General features: G+C 33.6%; 2 protein-coding genes across 2 annotated transcripts in view; both read left to right on the top strand.

Moving 5' to 3' along the window:
* Window positions 1-9,706, top strand: part of LOC111057101 (DNA polymerase alpha catalytic subunit) — a 57,916-nt gene extending 48,210 nt beyond the window's left edge. Inside the window, exons 24-29 of the mRNA XM_039440140.1 lie at window positions 552-726; window positions 2,435-2,543; window positions 2,807-2,870; window positions 4,542-4,676; window positions 6,020-6,148; window positions 8,307-9,706. Coding sequence (XP_039296074.1) covers window positions 552-726; window positions 2,435-2,543; window positions 2,807-2,870; window positions 4,542-4,676; window positions 6,020-6,148; window positions 8,307-8,522 — 828 coding nt within the window. The 3' untranslated portion in view covers window positions 8,523-9,706. The remainder of the gene's footprint in view (window positions 1-551; window positions 727-2,434; window positions 2,544-2,806; window positions 2,871-4,541; window positions 4,677-6,019; window positions 6,149-8,306) is intronic.
* A 2,857-nt stretch (window positions 9,707-12,563) lies between these two features.
* LOC111054805 (serine/threonine-protein kinase mig-15) overlaps window positions 12,564-15,246 on the top strand; it is a 66,593-nt gene continuing 63,910 nt past the window's right edge. Inside the window, exon 1 of the mRNA XM_039440127.1 lies at window positions 12,564-12,950. Coding sequence (XP_039296061.1) covers window positions 12,891-12,950 — 60 coding nt within the window. The 5' untranslated portion in view covers window positions 12,564-12,890. The remainder of the gene's footprint in view (window positions 12,951-15,246) is intronic.

Genomic DNA, 15,246 nt, shown 5'->3' with positions numbered 1-15,246 from the left:
GCCGTTCATACACTCTAACCCCAACAAAACAGTAAAAATCTACAATAATCGATCGTAATCGACTTGAGATAACAGTAACAGTTATACCATAAACACCCTATACCATGGGATATCTACTTACGCTATGGTTTCTCTATGATAGTACTCATCGATTTTAGAATAATAAAATTATGAAGAGTTAATTTATGAATTAGAATTAATTATGAATATATCGTGGCGGGAAAATGTAATTTGTCAACAGTTTGAACGCGCATAAAAAGTTGAAAAATTACAAACTAAGAAACAAATTATATGCATCTCATTGAATATTTCTTCATCATTCCAACCATTGGTTTATTGCTTCAATTTGTTTTTTGTAAATGTGTAAATTTTTGGCATCAAATTTAAACGTAATCAATCGTCATTGAATCATATCTTAAAAATGGCATCAAATTCAAAAGTAATCAAAGATCATCAAATCATATCTTTCCGTTAATTACTTTTGTCTTATAAGAATAAAATGTTTGAACTAAAACTTGTAATGGAATTTTTCATTTGATTTGTATTTCTAGGATGGAACAACAAATGCAGCCACCCAAAGAGCCTACTTGATCGAAGAGCTGAAAAACAATCCTGAACTGAAGATAGACGTCAACTATTATCTGGAACAGCAAATTCTGCCAGTCATATCAAGAATTTGCGAACCCATCCCCGGGTGCGAACCTGCTAGAATTGCCCAGAGTTTGGGTGCGTTTCCTGAAAAAAATTAAATGTCATTCTTGAAATATTTTTAACTTTATCTCTAGCAAACAATAATAACATTTCAATATGCAGCTAATATCATGAAAAGGAAGAGGGATAATAGAAGAAGTGGTAACGTTTGTAAGGTATCCACCACTCGGATTGATACGAATAAGAAATCAATCGAAGTAGTGTAAATAAATAGTGATGTGATGGCAAGGAATGGTTTGAAATACTTCAAACTCATATCTAGTTAACAATACAAACATTTCAATACGCAGCCAATAACATAAACAAGAAAAGGTACGAGAGAACAAGAGATGGTAACTTTTGTATAAGGTATCCACTACTCGGATTGATACAAATAATAAGAAATAAATCGAAGTAGTGTAAATAAATAGTAATGTTATGGCAAGGAAAGTAGTGTGAGTGTCCCATACCAGATTTTCTCATTTTATTTCTAATAAGAATAGTAGAATTAGAAGCATACAGCTTGCTTATAGTGTTTGTTTATGTGCTATAAGTTAGGCAGTAGATTATAAAATATGAGTACACCTCATAAAAACTTGTGTGGACTAGACTTGCATAAATAGTAATGTTATTGCAAGGAAAGTAGTGTGAGTGTCCCATACCAGATTTTTTCATTTTATTTCTAAAAAAGAACAGTTGAATTAGTTGCATACTGCTTATCTGGTTAATCTTGCTTATGCGCTATATGCAGTAGATTATTTATGAGTACACCTACACCTCGTAAAAACTTCTGTGGACTTCTTGTATTTAGTGTAGTTTTTTATTGAGTCTATTAATTTTATGGAAAATTATCAGCCAATTTCCTAGGATATTCATACTTTTCTTTTATTACTGGTTTATTGTTTTTATAAGGAGGAAATAGATTCATCTATTCATTCAGATACAGTGTACATAGATTTCCTAGTTTGTAATCATCTTGTCATTTTTCTGTATTGATATAGGCATCACTAACAAAAGAATATTACGCCGATTGTGACAATTGAATAAAATGATTCAAAACGAAAAAATGACAATGAAAATAGAAAATTTTAAGAAGAATAGTACAGGTAACAAATGTGAATAAATATAAAAGAACATATTTTAAAGTGGAATAATTATTAATTCAATTATAGGCTATCATCTTTGATTACTCTTCAAATATTATATGAATTCATGATTTTTTTTAAACCTACATTGAAGGATTGTTCTAGAGGTAATGAATTTTCTTTTTTAAAACTGTTCAAATTTTTATTTTCCTTCATAATTTTTTTCATAAACCTGAATATACTGTACCCCATTCACTCCAATACTCCATAGACATTATTTGCAGATATAGTTTTTGCTTTTTTATATATTTTTGGTGATTTACACTTTACTTTGATTGTACCTTACAAGCTCCTCAATGTTTTCATTTCCTCACACAGAGATTAGTCTATGTGGGGATAAAGATTCCCATTTTGTTTTGCTTTTTAGTGTAGTTTCTCTTAGTAATATATTTTGATTAGTGAATAAATTTATTGATCTGATTTGAATTATTACCGTGCTTTCCATAGTTGAAAGCTTCGTAGAAACTTCTTTTAAAGTTTCCTAATCCAACTATCTATCTCGTTCTGCAATGGAATTTACAACATCTTTCATTCGTTTAAATCATGTGTAAATTCATCAATATCATTGAGAGTTTAAGTTTTTTCATTTTATTTTTCAGGTCTTGATTATGCAAAGCTAGAGAAAATGGAAGCTGTTAAATATGATGATGATACAACTGGATATAATAAACAGCTAAAACAACAGCACTCTTTCGAACATTGTGAAAAGTAAGTGAATTCCTGCAAATTCTTGAATCATTTTAAGAATTAAATCATCTTATTCTCAGATCATTTTATTGATTTCAATCGAATGTTTCTTTATTACAATAACGTTCTCAAGGTTTGTAATACTTGAATCAATAAAACTATTGTTTTGCAATCGCATAAGAAACAATATAATTCATACAATTGGGTAATTCCAATATAATGTATTAGTTATTTCAATTAAACTTGAACATAGTTATTTATATACATTTTTTTGTTTTCCTCAGGTTCTCTTTCAATTGTGTGAAGTGTGGAACGGCTAATGTAATGGAAGGTCCTACGAAAACTCTGGTAAGTGATTTTTTTCATATTTTCATCTCAGGAATCCAAAATTCATATTTATAGTTTTATTGGATTTGTATTCTATTTAACGTAAAAATAGCCAAACTAAAAACATTACTGATTATTGATTGGATGATGCTCACAACCGCTCGACTGTCTATTCCAATAATTAGTGGATTAAATAAGTTTTTGCTAAATGTCCTTTAAATTTTCTTTTAACATTTTATACACTATTCATCACTCATTTATTGATTCAACTTTACAATCATGGAAGAGGCTTTGGTCCTTGTCAATGGTTAATTATCAATGAATATGAAACAAATAGAATTATTACTAATTTTAGGAATTAGTATCATGTACTGTTGATGTTATCTCAAAGTTATATTGTTCTCCCAGTCTTGTCAACGAAATTGTAAAATCAATAAGATTGCTTTAAACAAGTCTCACAATGCTTTATGTACAGTACTTCATACGACTTGGAATAAAGAGGAATTAGTTTCGTTTATACAACTTGTCACCTGGTCTTTTGGGACATATATATGAATCATATATTTATCTCATATTGATCAGGATTTTAGAGTTTTTAAATTAAAAGTTCAGTGAACAGTATTTTGTCTTTGTACAATCTTTGTCATCGACAGAAAGATTGTTTATTTTATTTGTTGTCAATATTAACGTTAGCTTCTCTCTGTTTCTAATAACAAACGTGCCGCTTGTGCGACAGATAGAAATATGTACTTGAAATGGCTTTCATGTTTGGCATTGACTTAGTTTATACTAGTAGTTCTGTGAACAGTAGACCTCACGCAGTATTCTCATCCACAAGTACCAGATTGAAACTATAGACCTTATGGAAATACAGCAATAGACTGGCTTCTCCACACTTCTGTGTAATCACTTATCAGCTGATTTATGATGAATAATTCTATAGTCTGATTTTTAATCTAATATTGGCGTATGAAGGAGGCTCCTTTTTCCTTTAATATTATCCTTGAAATGCAAAATTTCCAAAAACCTTGTACATACGGCTACGCGCAATAAAAAAAGGAACATATCTGTCAAATTTCATGAAAATCTATTACCGCGTTTCGCCGTAAATGCGCAACATATAGACATTTAAACATTAAGAGAAATGCCAAACCGTCGACTTGAATCTTAGACCTCACTTCGCTCGGTCAATTATACCCAAAATTTAGCTTTTAGGGCAGAGTTCGTTCGTTAGGACTGTGAGTAAAGTCCGGCTGTTCTGGTGAAAAGGATTGATTTTGCTCTTGTTTTATAATACAGTTTTCCTGTCGCAGTTCGGGCAGTTTAAAGAGAATTGTATTATTGAATAAGACGGGATCTGAACCCATTTCACTAGATCAGTTATTTTGATTTTTAACTTACAATTAACGTCGCGTTTCAACCAGTGAATGCGAAAGGGGAAAGCCATATTCAAAAGTTAGGTGTTATCCTTTTTTAGTTTTCTTTTTATATTTTTCATAAGCACAAAGATTGTATCTTTAGCAGCAAGTAAGTAGCTTCCCCTTTAATTTCATTCTAATATTGTTTAATATTGTACTTCGGATCATTAATTAATTATTATTCTCATTCAAAACTTTACATTATCGACTGATCAGTTATATTTGAAACTTTTGAATTATAAAAGTTCATCCAGTAATTTTATTTTTGTTTCAGGAAAATGGAGTGGAAATCCTCTGTTTGAACCGGTGCTCTAACAGTGAGTGTGCAATTCAGCCGAAGCAATATCTGCCGAGAATAAGAAACAGTCTGACGCTATTCATGAGGGGTTTCGTCAAAAAGTACTATACGGTGAGTAGGAAATCGCTACATTTATCACAGTTTTTCCAAATTAAACATTTTACTTTTTTCGTGGTTTTTCAAGTTTAAATTGTTTAATTAAAAATGAAGTCCATAACATATAAAGGGTGACACAGAATAACGGGAACTTTTAAAAACGCCATAAAACATTAGTGGGAAGGGCAAAAATGATTTTATTCAAACTAATGTAAAGTTCAAGACTTGCCATTTGAGAATTATTAATAAAATCTATCCCTTTTTGTCAATTACTTCTTTAAGATGGCTTCCATTTGAGAATCATTAATAACATCTATCCCTTTTTGACAATTACTTCTTTATGATGGCTTCCTACTGAACGAATACACTCTTGAAATCTGTCTTGACGATTCCTCATTGATCGCTGCAACATCTTCGTTTCCTGATCCCATGATCTGTCAACCTGCGATTTTCTGTTTGTGGAGCTATCTCAAATCAACCGTTTCCACAACTTGACCAATAACTGTGGTTGAATCATAACAGACAATTCAAAATGAAATTAACAATATCCCAGCTGAAATGATGCAGCAATCGTTCAGGATGAAATGATGCAGCAATCGTTCAGGAATCTCAACACAGATTTCAAGAGTGTATTCTTGCAGGAGGAAGCCATCTTAAAGAAGTAATTGTCTAAAAGTGATAGATGTTATTAATAATTCTCAAATGGAAGCAATCTTAAAGAAGTAATTGTCAAAAAGGGATAGATGTTATTAATAATTCTCAAATGGCAAGTCCTGAACTTTACATTAATTTGAATAAACTCATTTTTGCCCTTCCCACTAATGTGTTATGGCGTTTTTAAAAGTTCCCGTTATTTTGTGTCAACCTGTATTTGGACTGATGTACTATGAATAATAGAATTGGAAGATAATAGAATTGTGGCGGTCACAGTCAACCAAAGTAGGGACGAATATGCAGAAAATTGGTTCGCCTTGGAGGAAGAAGAAGAAGAATAAGAAAAAGGAGAGGAAAATAAAAAAAAGAGGATGATGAAGAAGAAGAAAAAGAAGAAGAGTCAGGAGAAGAGAAATAATGAGTGGAGGAAAAAGAAGAAGAAGAAGAAGGAGTAGGAGGAGTAAAAGAAGAACACTCTCTTTCCGTCTCCATGATCACCATTATTCTATATTTTCCTCCCAAAATTTCGCCACCCGAATGGCTTTGTCATTGCATTTGAGGAGGTGGTCATGAGAGCTGTTTGTGACAAGCAACTCACACTGCAATAAGTGAGTAGTTTCGTTCTAAGCCGCCGTCACAGGCAGCATTGTCCTGGATGTAACCCCTGCGTAGTTTTATTCTATTTTCAATTTTTTCTGTTACAGAGCTGGCTAGTGTGTGAGGATCGTTACTGTTTGAACAGAAGTAGATCGATCTGGATGAAACGCATCAACGGACAACCGGTTTGCGAGAATTGCACTAAGCACGACCCACCCAACGTTATGAAACTTGAGGTCAGTTTATTAACAAATATTCATTGGTAGATAGAATAATAAGGTAGTCCTTATGCTATTTTCCTTCCAAATTTATAGGTGATGACATAGTTCAAGATAAGGTTAGACTTTCACGTGTACAATTTCTATACAATTTTAGTCCAGAATAAACATGGAAACTATAAATTTTGATTTTAGATGGCTTGAATTAATAAATAAATTAGAAATATTCTACTCAATAAATATATATTCTATATAATAGATATTTTTATTGAAATAAAATAATTAATCAGACACTAAGGGCCGGTTTCCCAGCTCGGGATTTAGCTAAGGTCTAGACTTTAAACAGCTGGAGTCAGAAAATTAGCTTTCCAAAACGGGGCGTAGTCGCAGTTTTTATTTTCTCATTTCTATTATTGGAAACGTTTTTCCTTGACGAAATTAAGCATTTCTAAATAATTCAAAATAGCTGAAACATTACACTTACAATTTTCTCTTTATTTTCTGTTTAATTTTCTAGTTTTTTGAAATTTAATTCAAACGTGACTTTGATAATGACTACTACTACGCCCCGTCTCGGAAAGCCAATTTTCTTACTCCAGCTGTTTAAAGTCTAGAACTTATACCAGGCGCACACCAACGCGAAAGTTTTGTTGCGGTGCGAATTCAATTCGCAGAACTTGCCGTGCGGAAATTTAATACCATTGCGGTGTATGTGCTGGCGCAAACCAATGCGTTGCGAAATATTCCCTTGCGAATAATTCGCAGCTTTTGCTACATGCAGCATTTGCAGCGCTTTTTCGTGTTGCGAATTTTGTGGCGAGTTCTGGAACTACACTAGTTTCGTCTGCCTTGTAAACAACATAAGTCAACTCGAATATTCCGCGTTCCACATTGCGATTATTTCGCTTCCCAGTGTGCGTGCCCCATTAGCCGAATCCCGAGCTCGGAAACCGACCCTAAATATATTGGTTTTTATTATAGGACTAGCAGATAATTCGTGCTCTGCAAGGGTCTATTTAGAAACTTGTCATACTGAAAACTTGATTTACTGGAATCTTGAAGACTTTAAAATAGGTTTATAACCATCCAAAGTAAATTGAGAAACTATAAGCAAAATTTCAAGTCAATCAGTCCAGGAGTTCAGACGTGATGATGCGTCATTAGTGAATTTCTTATCCCATACATGTATTAGCCAATTCTTCCCCTTATTATATTATAAATTATTTCTTAAATTGATATGGTATCGTCATTTATAAGTAGATTTTTATTTTGACTGTGGAAAAATGACATTAGAGTCAAGAACGCGTTTTAGTTTTAAGAACGTGTCCTGTTCTTAAAAGACAAATGAAAGGGTGCTAGTTGATTTGTCAATAATTGTTGAATAAAATTGTAGAATTGTTGTGAAATGAAAGTCAGATAGACTTTGTAATCAGTCTGAAGAGACTGCCAAGCATATCATACTTGATTGCGAAAGACTTGGGGCTAGAAGAAGGGCTGCAAGCAACCAGGTGAGGAATGGGATGTTAGTATAGAGAAAAACTCCTGGACCTTGTAAAGGACACGGGAGTTGGTTTGCCTAACTAACATACTTGGGACACACAATAAGCTTCGGTTGACGTTTGAGAATCTTTTAACTTTTGGATCTTTGAATCCGTTCCTTCAAAAACATAAACATAAAGGGTGCTAGTTGATTTTATTAAAATTGTTGAGTAGCCCGAGAGATATCAAAACAAATTATTGACCGAGTGAAGTGAGGTCTAAGATTCAAGTCGGTTTGGCATTTCTCTTGATGTTGAAATGTTTATATGTTGCGCATTTACGGCGAAACGCGGTAATAGATTTTCATGAAATTTGACAGGTATGTTCCTTTTTTAATTGCGCGTCGACGTATATACAAGGTTTTTGGAAATTTTGCATTTCAAGGATAATATAAAAGGAAAAAGGAGCCTCCTTTATACGCCAATATTAGAGTAAAAATCAGACTATAGAATTATTCATCATAAATCAGCTGACAAGTGATTACACAGATGTGTGGAGAAGCCAGTCTATTGCTGTATTTCCATAAGGTCTATAGTTTCAATCAGGTACTTGTGGATGAGAATACTGCGTGAGGTCTACTGTTCACAGAACTACTAGTAATATCAAGGTGTTTAATATATATATTTTTTTATTTCAGTACACCGAATACGAAATCTACACACAACTGATCTACCTGCAGAAAATATTCGATCTCTCGAAAGTGCCTTCATCGATACGAATTGAACCGGAAGTGCAGAAAGCTTACAACCTCCTGGAAGAAGATGTCAAAAAAATATTAAAACTGAATGGATACGCATTTGTCAACCTTTCCAACCTGTTTCTACCACTCAGTATGCTGAAGATAGAAAAATAATGAATTCTTCATGTGTTGTGAGCGTGGAAACATCTAATGAAACGTAGCTTCCGCTTAAAAAAAATAGCAACTGAGATGCTTTTACTTTTTACTCTTTTTAACAAAAAGATTCGTTACTTTTTTAGCTACCTATCCATTGTTGCACATAAAACTAGAACTCTCTTAATTATAATCAAACGAATAATGTTTGAAACATTTTACATTTGTGAAGTAAAGGTTGCTGTTATGTTATTGTAAATATTTACCTTGCAAACTTCATAATTCAAAAAAATACTATTCGCTATGTAGTTTTTTTTATATTGATTATTAATTGATTCACTTGAATTGTCGCTTTTCAAATGTTTGGTGCCATTTTTAAAAATAGATCAATTCATTTTTAAAAGTTTTAAAAGTGTTGTAATAGCTACACTTATAAAAAGTTATGGCCACTTCGATTTTTTCCTGTTTCGTTTTTCATTTCAATGACTCAAATTCAGGGTATATATTATTATTAATCACAATGTTGTATCTTGTTTTTTATAATATGGAAGATTTTCATTATTAAGGAGTTGTTTATTTTAGATTAGACTGATATATTTTAAAAGTCAGTACCATTGATTCGGTTAACATGCTAATAAAGTTTAAAATCTTTCAATATATAAATGTCTTTATCCACATCAAATAATGGTGGAAATCCTTGAATATTTTGAAGACAATCTTGACAATGCATTATGTGATCATTTGAAGTGAGAATCAACAATATTAAATAGTTGATGTTCTCATTTCTTCTGATCTTCCTAATGCTTTTCTCTTATGTCAATTGTAGCCTGTCCATTTCTAGTTCCAAAAAAATGTTTAAATAGATTTGTAATTGATGACTACTTGGTTGATTTTTATGAATTAAATTTACTTCATTTCCTGTTATCATTACTTCATTTCTTATTACTAAATTATTGCTTTTTTCAAATTGAAATTTGTAGAGAACAACCGCGTCATTTTCAAACTAAGAACCAATCCTGACCAAGGTAGCGCACATAAGTTACGTTCATCTATCTTATCTGTCATTATATTTGTTGTGTGACTCAATCATTTAACACTACAAACCTTTCTCAATTTCATGTGTTTATATTCTGTGACAATAATATCTAGATGAATAGTTTTATATATTACAAATTTGTAAAATACAATTTTATAAAATGAGTTTCGTATTCTTCATTTACAAAGCTAAACTTTAGATTGTAGTGTATTCTATTTACATTAGTTATTGAATATAGGTACTTTTCATGTATATAATGATCATATGAGGTAGATTATAGGTACTTGTCAAGTATTGGAGCATAAGAGCTGTATATTAGGAGACATTATTGTAAGATTAATGACAGCTACTGCAGTCATGTTAAATTGAGCAAATTTACTTACGGTTTGCGACAAGGTTTTGATTACTTACAGAGAAACACGACGAAAACTACAGCAACTCCATTTGGTGGAGTTTGGAGCAACACAATTTTGTCCACGTCTTTTACTAGTCGCGAGTCGCGTTGTTATCACCTTACTATGAACAACAAAATTTAACATTTAGTAGGTTGCGAAAGAGCACCTCCAGTTCACGGAGCGTTGCTATCACCCAGTTGCTCTCTGTAGGTGAGCAACCTTGATGTACAGTTGGTATTGAATTTAAACTTTGAAAAAGTACGTTGAGTAAAAAATAAGTCCAGTATTACATGAGCGAGTTTTGGGGTGTTAGTTGCTATTGCATTAATTACATCTTGTGACTGGACACCCAAGTGTTCTCCATGGTGAACCATTGTTGTTTCAATGTGATTTGCAGGACACCGCTGTGACCTAACGTAATATGGGTTTAAATTTAAATGAATGGTTGGTGGTACTATATAGAGGCATCTCTCTACTCAGTATTGTTTATTAGCTATTTACAAGTATCCTTCTTCAAAGGCTCATCCCTTTTGCTGAGGCAATACTGGGGGATTACCAGGGTGGATTTAGAAAAGGCAGAAGCTGGTCTTAGAAAGGCACAGTTGACCAGATCTTCACATTGAGGCAGGCGATAGAGAAGTGCATTGAGCTCGACATAACTCTTCACATGCTATTTGTGGATTATAAAAGAGCATTTGATAGTTTATGCGGGAGGAAGCTTCTTGAAGCCCTAAACAATAATGGACTGCCATCCAAAATGATTAAGCTCGTGGCAGCTACCCTGGATGAGACATACTCTAGGGTAAGGATAGGCAACACTGTTGGAAGACGTTTCCATGTGAAGTATATGGGGTAAGGCAGGGAGATGCTCTGTCGGCATTATTGTTCAATTTGGCTCTACACGAGGCTGTCAAGGATATTGCACATGAAAGAACTATCGTGAATCGTTTGTGGCAGGATACGCAGATGATCTGGTCATAATAGCAAGAACTGTGCCAGCACTGAGAAAAGCCTTCACGTTATTGGTAAATAATGGTGAGCCAATGGGGCTGAAGATAAATGAGGCCAAAACAAAGTATCTACTACGAGAACAGTGTCACCAGCAGTGGTAAGAGGGTGTGCTAGGAACGTGCAAATTGGGCATTACACATTTCAGCAGGTGGATGACTTTGTATACCTAGGAACGCTTGTGGGAGAGTCACAGCTGGGTAATCAAATCATGGCATTTCGTTCTATGCTAGTTCTAGCAACAAAAATGAAAGGCATTAGTCAGGCCTGTAGTATGCTATGGCTCTGAGACTTGGGTATACTCACTTCTGGGGACATAGGAAGGCTTCGAATCTTTGAAAGAAAGGTTATTAGGAGGATAGTGGGACCTATTTACCAAAATGGAATTTGGAGGAGGAAAAAAAAGCAAAATCGAGCGCTTCCTGAGGAGTGAAGACATCGTCTGATTTTTTAAAGCTGGCAGGATAAGGTGGATGGGGCACTTGGTGAGAATGGATGATGAAAGGATTGCTGAATGTATATGGAGAGAAAGAATATACAATAGAAGAAGAAAAGGAAGGCCAAGGAATAGATGGACAGATTATGTAGAGCAGGATTTGAGAACGCTTGGAGTTCGAAACTGGAAAAGGTAGGCAGTCGATCTGGAGAGGCTTTGTGAAGGAGGCCAAGGGTTGTAGCGACCTTTTCTGTAGAGCTGAAGAGTACCTATAGTGAGGTCCACGTTATAATGACAGTATTTGATCAACTTTGGTTTTGCTATCCTTGTCTATCATTCGACAAAGCCGGGGGTACCATCCTTCTCTAGCTCCACAACAATGCCAATTATGTTTTTGACAGAGTAGAAATATAATTAATTAATGCAGGGAATCGGAATCGTTATTCTTCTATCTTTATCCACTGTCATTATAACGTGGACCTCACTATAAGTAAGGTTGGTGGTACTATAGAGAAAAGATAGCATAAACATAGCCTAGCTTGTTATTTTTTTCTATGGTGGTACCTATGGATAGTAAATAGTATAGTTACACATTTTTTTTCTAGCCTTGGGTGGTGCATCCAAAAAATTTATTTTTCGACTTTGGTGATTATTGAATGGATTGAGTGGACAAAACTAATGATAGATTCTTCATCCCGCTTTGGGTTTATGTTTAAAGAGTAGTTTTTTCCATCAATAAACTTCAATATCCCCTTTTCTAAGGTATCTTGAGATTTGGAATAGTTTACTGTAGCCTATTATTAGGTACCGTACGGTACAGTATTGAAAGAAATGTTACAACAGAATATGAATATTAACTGATTTTTTATACACTAACGTATGTGACACATAATTTTCTCTAGTAATATTATGAAATCATGTTTGTCAGATTGTTGAATCAATCGATTTCCATTGAAAGTTTCTCCATCAATTTTTTAGCAGTATTTCTTTCTTTACGGTACCAGGAATGATGATTCATATTCCAAGATTTTTAGCGGGTTCAATGAACAGCTGACAGACCACGCCTTAGATATCAGGTTTGCCAATCTTTGCCAAAATCATATTTGATCATTTTTGTATTGTTGCGTTTTTATTGTTGATGGAAGCTCTTATCACGATCAACCTCTCAAATGAGATTGTTATCATGTTTTAATTGTGAAAATTGACATATTGATCATCAACCATTCGATATTGAGTAACAAAAAGAATCTGTCTGCACTCTGTTGTCGAAGTTGATTGAAGTCATACGTGACGTAGGTTTGTCTGTAGTCTGTGTATTGGTGTGGTGCTTGATAGAAGTCCAGCGGCTATGATTTTCTTGTGTTTAGCAGTTGAATTTTAACTAAAATGCTTTTCGTATTTAGATAGCAATAGTTTAGATTAGTTTCTTAGCTTGTGATATCTAACGGATAGTTAATTGTTGATGTTTAGCCTCTGTTACAAGTTACAGTGTTTTGTTCCTGGGGGATTCCAAAATGGCGCTTGCTCCAAGTGTGAATTGTTCCTTAGATGAAATTGACTTAAATGCGCTAAAGGTAAGTTAATAAATCATTTTTATGTCTAGAATTCCCGTATTTCAATCACCTTCTACCACTTTATCATATTGATTTCTCCAAATTGTGTGTACTGTTCTAGAACTCATACGGCAGAGCTCCCACGATCTGGTTCCCATGAACACCATTGTTTCTTCTTCCGCTTATTTTGAGTCATTCCCAACAAGATTTCTTCTTCTCAATGTTTGATATAACTCTAACATCCCATTAATCTCTATTTTTATTATTAAACTCATTCATTATTTACCATGCTAGTCTGTAGGATTATCTAAATGAAGTGATAACACCAGCCTACCTAGAACTTGCTTCTTAATTTCTTCTAACTGGTTAAGACAAAGAGTTGTATTTAACAGTTAACAGAAAATATATTGTCAAATGTATATTTAAATTTTTATTGTGGATACAAAACTCTTTCAACATCTTGAAAATAAGACAAAGATAGCCAACTCCGCCTTTGTAATTTATCAAGCAATTATGTCTTGATTTTCATTCTTGCAATCTCTACTGACTTGAAGGAATTCAAACTAACCTTTTTTGTATATTTATTGAAGAAATTTAACATTGATATCATGTACTGTAACTTGAATAATATTCCAAGTCAAGACTGAAATTTAATTGATCATGTAATAGTGTTTATTTATTTCTGGAATCCGGAATGATTCATCAATGTCTACATATTTATCAGGCTCCATCTTATCTACAGTGATAACAAATTACAAGATAACGGTTCTGTTTGAACTACTTAGACCATTAATTTGTTTATTTACCAATTCAGTACGTTACTGTACCGGTAGCAATTGCTTTAGAAATCATAGCATTCATTCAAATTATAAAGATTCCCTCCAAGTCGCCACCGCAGTGGCTTGTCATTTCTATAAATAGTCATCTGTCATAATTTGGTAATCCCAACAAATATATTTGGCTCATCCGTTTGTTCTGTGTAATACTTTAAACCCATATTCTTTAATCTTATTTCCGGAATGACGACATCTTTGAATTATTTTGAAGAATCATATCGTAAACAACAAATAATATGAATATTGATGAATAAAAGTTTGAATAAGGCTATGGTCACATTGGATGCTCGTTTGCACAAGTGCACGCTTAACCTCGCGTGCAGATGAGAAACAAAATTTGGAAAGATAAACACTTGTCTGTCACATGCATACACTGATTGCAAGTGGAAAGGTGCAAGCCAGTGAGTATAGAATGTAATGTAATGAATGATTACATTCTATACTCACTGGTGAGCAAGCGTACCGTACGCACTTACACTTGTGATCAGTGTAAGCAGCAACAGACAAGTAAAAACATGTTTCTTGACTTACCCTAATTCTTACCAGATTTTGTTTCTTATCTGCATGCGGGGCCTCGCGTGCACTTGCACAAACGTACATCCAATGTGGTCATACCCTTATCCAGGGGCTCCGCCATAATATTTTCTTGTTGACTCCAACAACAAAATTACTTCCAAGAGGTTGAAAAATTCACCTAAATTTGGCCCGTTTATTTCTTATCTCCCCCATTTCCCTTGTACAAGACTGAGAAGAATCATAACCCAAGAATAAGAATCACGTGAGCACATTATTCTAAGCAAAAAAGGTGCCTCCATTACTATTTTATCTAATTCTAACATTTTGTTGTTATTAATTTAGTACGGTACTGTAACTAAAAATATATTTATAGGCTACTTGTACAACATGCGGAGTAGGCTATAATGTTACCTTCCTCAGTTCCATCATAAATTATTTCTTGTAATCTTTTGCAATCCAATAGTTATGTACCCCATGCATTCCATAGAGGGTCAAGTGTAAGGGAGGGTCGGCTGTGCCATAACTTCGCCCTCCTAGATTTATTTATTTATTGATACAATTACAAATCATATGAATATGATCGGGATAGAACAACAGGCATAGCCCAAAACTATTCTGTTCCCAAATTTTGATAAATAATAAAATGTCCGAAAAAATAGGTTATGTTCTTACTGAGGAAAAATAATTCATTATATAATAAATCATTCATTCATATAAAGGTAAATTTGCCTAAAATGAATTTCCCTTCTTTTTTTCTACAAATGCTTCTTTTAAAATGTTGGTATGAAGCTTACATCATATAATTGGAATAGAGTTACAGTAACCTCATGTGTGACTCATTTCATGTATGCTTTCGATGAATCAGGTTCTATATTTATAAGCAAAATTGGAATATCTATGGATCAATCAATATTATTGTTGTGAATCAGTTGTGAGTGAAATTGTGCAGTGGTGAGACAGTCTTA

The sequence above is a fragment of the Nilaparvata lugens genome, chromosome 13 (assembly GCF_014356525.2).
Source record: "Nilaparvata lugens isolate BPH chromosome 13, ASM1435652v1, whole genome shotgun sequence".
NCBI lineage: Eukaryota > Metazoa > Arthropoda > Insecta > Hemiptera > Delphacidae > Nilaparvata > Nilaparvata lugens.
Note: the sequence above shows the minus strand (reverse complement) of the source record. Positions and strands in the feature narration are given on the sequence as shown.